The sequence below is a fragment of the Corapipo altera genome, unplaced genomic scaffold (assembly GCF_003945725.1).
Source record: "Corapipo altera isolate COAL_440 unplaced genomic scaffold, ASM394572v1 1b, whole genome shotgun sequence".
Classification (NCBI taxonomy): Eukaryota; Metazoa; Chordata; class Aves; order Passeriformes; family Pipridae; genus Corapipo; species Corapipo altera.
The window spans coordinates 7,856,128-7,866,322 of record NW_020884881.1 but is presented as its reverse complement, the minus strand read 5'-3'; the positions used below and the strand labels follow the sequence as shown (position 1 = coordinate 7,866,322).

Sequence of the window (10,195 nt, the reverse complement as noted above, 5' to 3'; positions counted from 1 at the left end):
TTGGATGCAACATTTAAATTCATACATACATACATATATATATATGTATGTATATATGTATATATATATATATATATATATGTATGTATGAATTTTATATATAAAAATTCATCCCTATGGTCAAGACTGAGCTCTCTCTGGAAGCTGGGAGATGAGTGCATGCAGCCTCCTGTGCAGACTTTTCCCTGCCGGCAATGAGATGGGACTCGAGTGAAGATTCTCAGTGCAGCTTTTGCTGCCTGGAGTGGAACATCAGGGTCATGCTGTTTCAGAGTTTAGGATACCACTTCCCCTTCCACCTTTGTTCCCAAACCACAATTTTCAAATCTCTCTTTCTCCAAAAGAACCTTTCGGCTTGGAGACTTCAGCACAGGAATGTCCAGCAAGGGTCTTTGCTGCCCCTTCTTTACGCGGAACGATGTCGGGTTCTGCAGCCAGGAACAGCAGAATGAGCTTCAGGGGGATCTCAGTGCCACCAAACAGCCTCAGGTCAGGCCATGGGAGCATGTAACGCTGTCTGCTTTGCAGCCATGCCTTCTGCCAGCTGGATCCCCTTCAGAAGATGGAGCACATGATATGGAGAGTGCACAGCAAAGTGAGTTTCCTGGCTGCTCTCCATAAGCACATGACTCCCTTATCAGTCACATTTCTGGTACTGTCCAAAGAAAAGAAAAGGCTGAGGTGTTGCCACAGCTGTGAACCAGTCTCGGTGGGAACTGCCACCAGAGATCACAGAATCACAGAATCATCAAGGTTGGAAGAAACCGTCAAGATCATCTAGTCCAACTGTCAACCCTGCACCACCATAATCTCCCCTAAACCATATCCCCAAGTGACACATCCAGACGCCTCTTGAACACTTCCAGAGATGATGACTCTGCCACCTCCCTAGACAACTTGTTCCAATGCCTAACCATTCTTTCAGTGAAATTTTTTTTTCTAGCAAGATGAAACCTTTCCATCTCTTGCCTGCTGGTCCTGATACTAAAGAGCACCTCTGGAGGTCTGGTGAGCTGGAAGCCAGGAAGAAGTTTCTGAAGGCAAGAGACTGTTCAAGGGAACAGCTCATGCGGAGTGGGGCTACAGTGAAAACATTCTGTGTGGGCTGAGGAGCTGGAGCCAACTGATCTGCCAGTAAGGATAAGCACGGATCAGAGAAAGTCAGGTTGCAGCTGAATATTTCTTGGAATGCCTTAGATGCTGATTCTTTAAACAAATCCTGATTGTTTAATTTCTCAAGCAAAGAAAGGACAATAGCCCTGACTACTACCAAGGCCAAAAACACCCCCAAACCCAAACAGGTAAGCAAATGTCAAAGCAAATTCTTGCATATTCCATGTGCGAAAAGGAGAAATATGGATGAGGGAGTAGTTCCTGGCCTTCTGGACCAGAAAATGGTTGTGTTATGAGCATCATTGTAGCATGCACGGCTGGGAGATGATGATGACTAGGTGAAGAGGATGTCCCACTGATGAGGAACATACTGGCAACCATGCATAGGTTATGAATAGAATTTTAAAAATACTTCCTCTGCATTTGTATGTATTTACATACTTTAATGAATTGAACAAAATGAAATTATCTATGATAAATGCAATGATCACACAAACGTGGCACACACTGATGATGCAGGGAAGTGAGGTGCCATTTCCAGATTCAGCACCAAGAGGCACCAGGACATCACATTCATCCCTCCCAACCGTGGACAACATTGCTGGGAGAGGGTGACCATAGGAAGGGCAATTAACACATCCGTAACTGTGACTTTTTCCTGGTTTTTTTAGACTTTATGACCTTTGAAGTATTGCCCCTCAGTGGGTTTGCTCACTTCAGGGATAAAGCCGCAGTCATTTCAGCACACTGATGAGCCAGCTGAAGAGCAGCACCTCTTAAGAGCCAAACTCCCATTGGGCTGGGCAGCAACTGTGGTACTGGTCAGGCAAGTGACAGCCCCAGCAGCATGGAAAACACACACTTTTTACACTGACACAGTTCAGGTCCTGCCTGCCCTCCTTCTCCTACACTGGGCTGTGCTGGTCATTAGTTTTCCTGGTCACTCTCTTAAACATTCTCTGGCTCTTGATTGACTGGAGGTAAAAGGGAGATATATTATTTTTTCTTTGGAGAACCAGCATCAGATTCTTACACTTATTGGAATGTGTGAGGGTTCTGATGAACACTAACTTTTGGGTTTGGTTTGCTGAATCTCTGGGATATTTTTCCTTTCTGAGATGTCTTGCATATTACTAAAGGTATAGCATCAGCTAGAGAGACTTGAGAATGCAAAAAGCTAATGGACTCCTTAGTCTATGCAGTTTTCCAGCAAATAGAGTAATTTCTTCAATACAAAAGAAGTTCCAACTCACTCTGCAAGTTTTAAGGTCCTAGAAGCAATGAAATACATGGAGAGATACCTCTTGAACAGACCCTACCTGGAGAAATGTTTTTCCAAGGGGCTGCCACACTCTGGACTTTGATAATTCAGTGGCACTGTTCCCATTCAATAGCACCATTTTTTGAGGATGCTCCCAGGAAAACATCAGTCTTGTAATTATGGCACATCAGTCCCTGTGGAGAAAAGCAACAGAAGACCTACTTCCAGTAAGAAGATTCATTAAAAGTAACCTGACTACTCTGTCCTGGATTTCTCCAGAAGTGCTGTGGGGGCTCATGACAGAAATTCCTCTGGTGCTCTGTATTCCTGCTGGGCTCCTGGGTTTGTGTCTCTGGGGTTGCTGTGAGGTGGATGCAGTCTGCAAGCAGTGTTGGTGGCAGATCTTACCCAGCAGTTCTGGCTGGTTGTCTCAAAAACCTTCAAGTTGGACTCCTAGACAAATGGTGAATTCTTCCTTTTCTTTAAGAAGTCCCTAGGTAGGAAAGACACTCAGAGGTATGTAGCATTGACTTCATGGGAGCCAGCTGTTTCATCCCTCTGTGCATGCAGTTCTGTTTTGTTTTCAATGAAATTTGGTCAGAACATAAAAGGGCTCACCCATGTCCTTGGGAGGAGGGAAGATGCCCCATGTTTTCCTCTCCCATGTAGAGATTCCCTCTCCTGCCTCCCAGTCTCCTGTGTCCTCCAGGGCTGATGAACACAGGCACAGCAGGAAAATCCTGGGCTGTGCCCACCACAACACAGGAGGAGAGACTGAGTGAGAACCGATGATGGAACATTTTTTCTCTTATTTGAAGGACTTCAGCGAAATTTACATCTAAAAAAAGGATGAGTACTAGCACAGCTCTCTTCAGCAATCTGTTAATCTCAAAGGCTTCATCCCCAGCCCTGCTGCAGCTCCTGCCCGTTGGCAAAGCAAACTCAGTGGGTCTGGTACAGCTTTGTTACGCTGAATGAGGCTTTGTGTGAAACTATAAACATCAAAGAGGGATGGATTATAAACATAAAAAAGACTATAGTATAGATAACTAACCATGTGGCATCTGGTGGACTTCTGACTGATGCTGAATTAAAGGTAGTTTTAATTTTAATCTATTTACTTAAGGTGGGTTTTTCTATTGTTCACACTATTTTATTTCTCTCTTCTCTTTAAGAGTACACAAAGGACTCCATAAGTCCTGTCATGCCAATCAGCTCCATGGCTGTTAGCAAGTTGGCTATATACAGTAAAACTGTGTGATTGATCTATTACAAGTTCGAAAGGTTTCAGTTGTGGCTTTTAAACTGAAGGGCACTTTATGTACTATTAATATTTATTGATATAGTAATACCTATAGAAATGAAGCAAGAGGTTTTCCTACACATTAGCCCAAGGGGTTGGTATTTTTTCAAACTGTTTTATTTGGGGGGAGGGTGGAGAGAAGGAACCCAACATGTAAGAAACTAATACTGGAAAGCACCTAAGTGGACACACTGCAACTATTTTTAATAAAAGAGAATGGCAGCACCTGGAAAGCTGGAGCTCAGGCTTCATTTCTGTTTCATGGGTGGATCTGATGCAAAATGACAGGTTTGGACGTCAGGATGGGCTCCAGAAGGCTTAGATCTTGCTGGGCAGGGGCAGTCCCACATTTTGGCCAAGGATGGCCCTGGGACACACAGCAGCTGTCAGAGAGACAGAGCACCTCTCACCTCAAGTGGAGTTCCCTCCCTAAGGTATGTTTCAGCTCTGCTCCACCTCTGTGGTGTCTCCTGACCCAGTGCAGAGGCTGGGGTCTCACAGCACCCTCAAGAAGCATGGACCAGAGAGAAATCAGTCAGTGCCTCCCTTCAAATAAAGACAATATGCTCAGGGTATGTAAACTTTTTGAGTTGGAAGGAGTGGATACTCTATTCAGAGAGGTCTTTCAGCAAAGGGATGGCAGCAGCAGACATCTGACCAAGCCCAGTACAGAGCTCCAGGGGGCTCCTGGGGGCACTTAAAAATGCTTTGAAGTATTTAGAAGACAATAGTGAATTAACATGGTCTCTTTGCCATACACACTTCCAATTAATCTAATTTTCTTTAATACAGCGCCTGGCACGGTGGATAAAGGAGCAGCAACAGCAGATGGGACATGTCTTCAGTAAATGGTTTGATACTGCCCCCCACTCTGTTCTCATATGCAAAACGCAGTCAGTGTGGGCTGACATTAATTGATATGAGGTAGGTGCAAATCTTGCTTGGCAAGAAGGCAAGTGTTACAAAAGCCCTCTTGGGCTTAGTTTCATTTGGTATTTTCATTCATGGTTTGAATGATGAAATGAAAGGTAGATTGTAAAGGCTGCAGATGCTGCCTCCAGGCATACTCATGGACAGAACGAAAATCCAAAATGAGTATGAGAAACTGGAGGATGGATCCAAAAATCAAGAGACTAAAATAGAAAATGAGTCCAGTACCAATAGCTTCTTTTAGGGATGAGAAGTGAGTTGTATATGTGCAAACAGGAGCATAAAGGCAGGGCAAAACCTCTGCAGAAGAGGCTGTGGGGCCCAAACATGTCCCAGGCTGGTCCTGGCGCTACAGGTGGTGTCAAGTGTGTGGACAATGATAGCATCTCACCAGCATTGCTGCGGATCTCCTTTCTGTGATTCTCCTAGACTTTGGCAGGAGCATACTCTACAGCTGAGCAAGCCGTGTGGCTAAGCATGATAAGGACATGGACAAACTAACTCATCATCCTAAGAAGTGCTACTACAGGCTATTGACTCACGTACTCGAATTATTATATAGGATTTTTAAGACTGTTTTAGACAAATCCCTGAGTATATTTGAACTTGATTTGTTGGAGGGCCTGGGCTACATGACTGATTATGTTATTGCAGTCTTACCATGCTGTGCTACTGCCACTGGTCCATATCTTCTGGAGTTTTTTTCTTAAAATTTGCTTAGGCCAAATGCCACTGTAAAGATTTGGACAGGAAAAGTTAATGAAATGGAGAATCTTTTTAATTATTTTCTTTTTTTTTTTTTTGGTGTTGGTAGGCCTACTGCTTGCATTTTGTGGGCTGCTCCAGTCTCTTCTCTCTCTCTGCCACTACCAAAAAGGTTATATCAGACTTGGTAATGGGTTGAAGAAGAGCAAGAAGGAAGGGTAGAAGGTACAGCAGTGTTTCTGCACAAGGAGCAGTGACAGAGATCCAAGTTGTTCAGGTGGAAAGAGACAACCCAAGTGCTCTAGAACAGAGCCTTTCTCCCTCTTTGACCTGGAGAAGGTGACTGAGAAATGATTGCTTACTGCCTCCTGCTGCAAGCAGTGAAGTTGTCCATCGTAGGGGACAGGAACGAAGCTGAAGACGAGGAAGAACTTTTTCTTGCTGCTTGTGACTGAGTCAGACAACCCACCATGTACTAGAAGTTTACATGGGTCCAAAATGCAACATGATAGACATATGAGGGAAAGAAATGTGTTGCTGCAGACAAGCACAGCTCCTCCCTCTGGGGAGCCCTGAGCTGCAGTGTGCTGGGGTCTGTGGACCCTGCTGGGGCCAACTTGCCATGTAACACGAGGCTGATAATCCTCTTTTCCTAAACATCTGCCGTGGGCCGCTACTGGAGGCAGGATCACAGGCTGGTCTGTCCCTTAACTATCCTGCTTACATGAAAGCCTGAGGCTTATTTCTGCTTTTCCACAGAAAAGTGAACTAATACTTGAGAAAACACTCAAGTATTAGCGTTCTGCCAAAAAATGCACTTGCACAGTAAAATTTAGAACAGTTTTCCTTGGGGCTAATTACTTGAGTTTGTTTAGTGACAAGTTTTAGCAGAGCTGCTTGCAAACTGAAGATCCTGTCTTTGATTTTGCCCCTAAATCATGACAGTAGCCAGGCACTCTCCACCTGACTTCACACTGGCCAGTTGATACTGACAAATACTTTTATTTCCAGAAAGCTGACAGACATGTGCAGGTCACTGCTGTGCCTTGAGAGATACATGAATGAAGACTTGCACAACAGCCTGAAAAGTATTGACTGAGCAAGACCACGGCTTGGCCTCAGCTGGCTTGGAAGAGCCAAGAATATAGCCAAGGGAGTCCAAAAAGGCCCTTGTCACTGCAGGCTGTCATTGGGCTGGGCTGGCTGGCTGCCTCACCCCCTCTAGCTGCTCTCCAACCTCCTTTTCTAAACCTGGTGCTTTCCTGGTGATCTGCTTTGCTCTGGGTTAGCAGAGGGTATTTCTCTTCAATGGACCATTTCCCATGTCTGAAAAATGCCACAGGTTTGGACTGAAATGCAATGCATGCAGTGGTACCCTGTGCCAGCACAGGGAACAAACCACTGGGCTGGAAGGGTTGGGGGGGCTGTGTGTGTTGGCTTGTTGATGCTTTACAGCCTCTGCTTCCTCGGTGAGAGCGAGGGGTACCCATATGTTCCTCGCTCCCATTACTTTCTAAACCCCAGGAAATGCCATTTGGACCCTCAGCATTATGCACTGCACTTAAAATAAACCACCAGAGGATGAATACAAGTTCAAAAAATTCTTAATTTATTGTAAATTCTCCTTTCATCTGTGCTGCAACTCCAGTGTTCTGAACATTAATAAATATACATTTGTTAAAAAAAAAAACAAAACAAAACAACAACCTCCAGTGTCTAATCTGCCATAAAGCTTTTAAAAAGTCATAAAAATAGGTTTTAATTTTTTTGTAATTAATACAACTGACTCTCATTTACTGCAACAATTCTGATCAAAATAAAAACTACCTACATCTCACTGGGACAAAATATACATACACAGATGTAAAAACAACTAGCATGGGTTATACACAATGCCTGAGCACACAGCCAAGTGCCAGACCTTTAAAACATTCAATTTTTTTCTCTGTCAGAAAATGTCACACAATATGTTGCATAATTTTTAAAGGAACAACATCCTTCCTCCCTCTCCCCTTCCAAAGGCTACCTTGATACTTTTGAAAATGCATAGGAATATAATGAAATCAAGATTACAGCATATAGTTTTCATCTTTCCCTCAACTCCTGCATTTAATTTAGCCTGATTTTCTGTTTTTTCCCTTTCACACTCATTTGCACAAACAACAGCCAGTATTTTCCCAAAAGGGCTGCTGTGGCAAGCAAGGAGCTCCTGAAAGCCTTGTTGTCAGAGAGCAGGTCACAGCCACACCATTGCTGTCCTTGGAGTCACATATTCCCACCATGGGGAGCCACTGGCTGAGCTCTGCCCCAGCTGGATGCAAACTTTTTCACATCTTGTTTTTCCTTTACTTGTTCACATTGCAGGAAGGTGAAGACAGCAGATAAGTCACACTTAACTTTCCTATACTTGTGAACCCAGCACATTTTGTGGGAAACATGAAACCTTAAGGTTTCCATGTGCTTTCTGAAACACCAAGAAGGCCAGGTCTTTGTCAAAGAGCTGGGCAGTGAAACCTGGACATCTTTAAAGACTTGTATTTCTGCTTTGATTAGCAATGTGCTGAATCCAGTGGGAAAAAAATTAAAATACAATAAAATAAAATACTGCACCTGAGGCAGAACTTTCCCCGTGGGAGGAGGGCCCTCTTCTTAGGACACACAGAGTGCTGGTTTGGTTCAGAGCCAGACCAAAGTCAAAACCTATAATACAATCAGACCACTTATTTTCTTGTTCTTGGTAAGGGAAATATCGATTTGACTTCTTCCAGACAGGACTGTGTTGAAATCTTACACAAAGTTATGACTTCTTTTTAGTCCTGAAGTTCAGTTCCTGAACATTTCAATGCACTTCAGAGAAGGGGACAAAATGGCAAAAAATGAAAAAAACACAGAGTTTTGTGGGTTTTAGAAGAGGTTATGAAAGAAACATACTGTACCCTTAAAGTGTTCCAAAATCTGTCAGCAAAACTTATAAATTACAGTCATGGATTTTGATGTAATCTTTACTGTCTTACTTTGAAAACTGCATTGTGTCTGAAGGTGGTTTCCATGCAAACCTCAGTTACTTTACCAAACGCCAAATTCAAGTAAAATTGTGCAATGTTCATATAAAAAATATCAAACACTCTTTTTAATTGATTTCCTATTATCAAATTAAGAAGATCAGTATAAATGTAAAATATACAAAGGAACTTTTTCTTTAGCAACACCATACAAAATATATAAAAGTATCTACACTTTTTATATATATATAAAAGATTTTTTTTTTCTTAAGACAATGTGTCCATAGGGGGTGGACAGAGATGCTGGCATAGAAACCAAAGGACACTTGTTGGGATATTCCTCCCTAGAGCCCAGCAAGCTGAAGGGTTCACACTGCAGCCATCAAAACTCCACCAGAGACATCTAGTGCTTGTCTTCAGGCTGATGGATTGACTTATTGTAGGTCCACTGTGATAATAACATGTTTTTCCTTGGTTCTCCCCTGTAATAAGCAACCCCTGCAGCACTGTCTGCACTGCAAATAGGTATCCATCCATCACAGTGCATCCCTGTGGCCATTTCCATGTGTTTTCGGCACAGGTTCATGCCATGAGGAGCGTACCACACAGCAACCTTACTGCAAGTGCATCTGGGCACCGTGTCCCCACTGTGAGTGGTCAGGAGTGTGCCATCACATAAAACCGTGTGAGAATCAGTGCCTAGTTCACCCTCCTCACCACGTGGCCTGATGAAATCCGAGGCGGGAAGGCGGTGACCCTGCAGCGAGGAGTCCGGAGCAATGCAGAGGTGATCACAGTTCCCTGATGGTTCAAATTGAAGTTTCATTACTGCCCCTGTTAGTGAGGAAGTAATCATGCAGGCTTAGGGTTAAATAGGCACAGGCAAACCACCCCATCCAAAACTACCTAATCCTTTTCAGTAAGGGCTCATGCTCTGTGAAGTTACCATGCCTTGGCAATCCAGTGCTTGCAAGGGGGATGTTGCCCTTCAGAGGAAGACCAGCTGGGAGAAACAGTTCCAGGAGTACACAAGAGAAACAAGCTTTAGAGGAAGTTCTATGGAGGGCTTGTGTTCGGCTAACAGTGAGGATGCAAGGTTCACACACAAATGTTACAAGCTGTTACAAACCTTGTGTTTCAGACAGATTCCTGCGATCTGCTGCCAACAGCAGTTTTCCATTATGCAAAAGGTGAGGAGATAATACAGTTGCTTAGTACAAGTTGGCTGATTATTCTTCAGTAATGACTGTAGTACCTGGTAGCAGCAAGTAGTTATGGCTTGTTAAAGATATCTCTGTTTCCCAGCTAACCAGGATCTATTTCATCAGCCAGTTCCCAGCAATCCAAAGATCTGCTTTTATAGTGAGCTGGGAACGGTCTGTGCACCCAGACAACATGGGTGTCTAAAGCATGGTGGGACAGTGCCAGAGTTAAAGCCGGGTGAGAAATACTCTCTTGGTTTGATGAAAGGATGAGACTACTATTTGTGTTAATAAAAAATGAAATTATATGTATAAAATGCTCGCACAGACTTTACATATGGCCATTGTTTTAATTTTAAATGCAAGAATTTTGATGAGTAATGAGGTTTCTGAGAATTCCCTTTGGCTGAGAGCTTGCTCAGCCTTTTGTTAATATTTGATTTAGTTTACAATGGCAAATTCACACACTAATTGCCATGCAGCAGGTGGGAATCACACACCTGGTAATTTAGGATCAGTAGCTTGGCTTTTTCTCCAGCCTTGGGATCTCCTGCCCCATTAATGGTTTCTGCCTGCCCAGATGGACGCCCATTCCATGGTGTCCCCAGCCTAGTGACTTTCCCCGCCAAACTCCCGCGGCAAGGTAACAAGGCAGAGCTAGGCTGCTCTTGTCCACGGT

The 10,195-nt window shown here is 43.6% G+C and overlaps 1 protein-coding gene across 5 annotated transcripts in view; it reads right to left on the bottom strand.

The window, feature by feature from the left end:
- Positions 1–6,904: 6,904 nt before the first annotated feature.
- The window catches only part of CELSR1 (cadherin EGF LAG seven-pass G-type receptor 1), a 168,441-nt gene continuing 165,150 nt past the window's right edge, over positions 6,905–10,195 (bottom strand). For all 5 annotated transcript variants that reach the window (XM_027639766.1, XM_027639764.1, XM_027639763.1 and 2 more), the window contains exon 35: positions 6,905–9,148. In XM_027639766.1, coding sequence (XP_027495567.1) covers positions 9,124–9,148 — 25 coding nt within the window. In that variant the 3' untranslated portion in view covers positions 6,905–9,123. The remainder of the gene's footprint in view (positions 9,149–10,195) is intronic.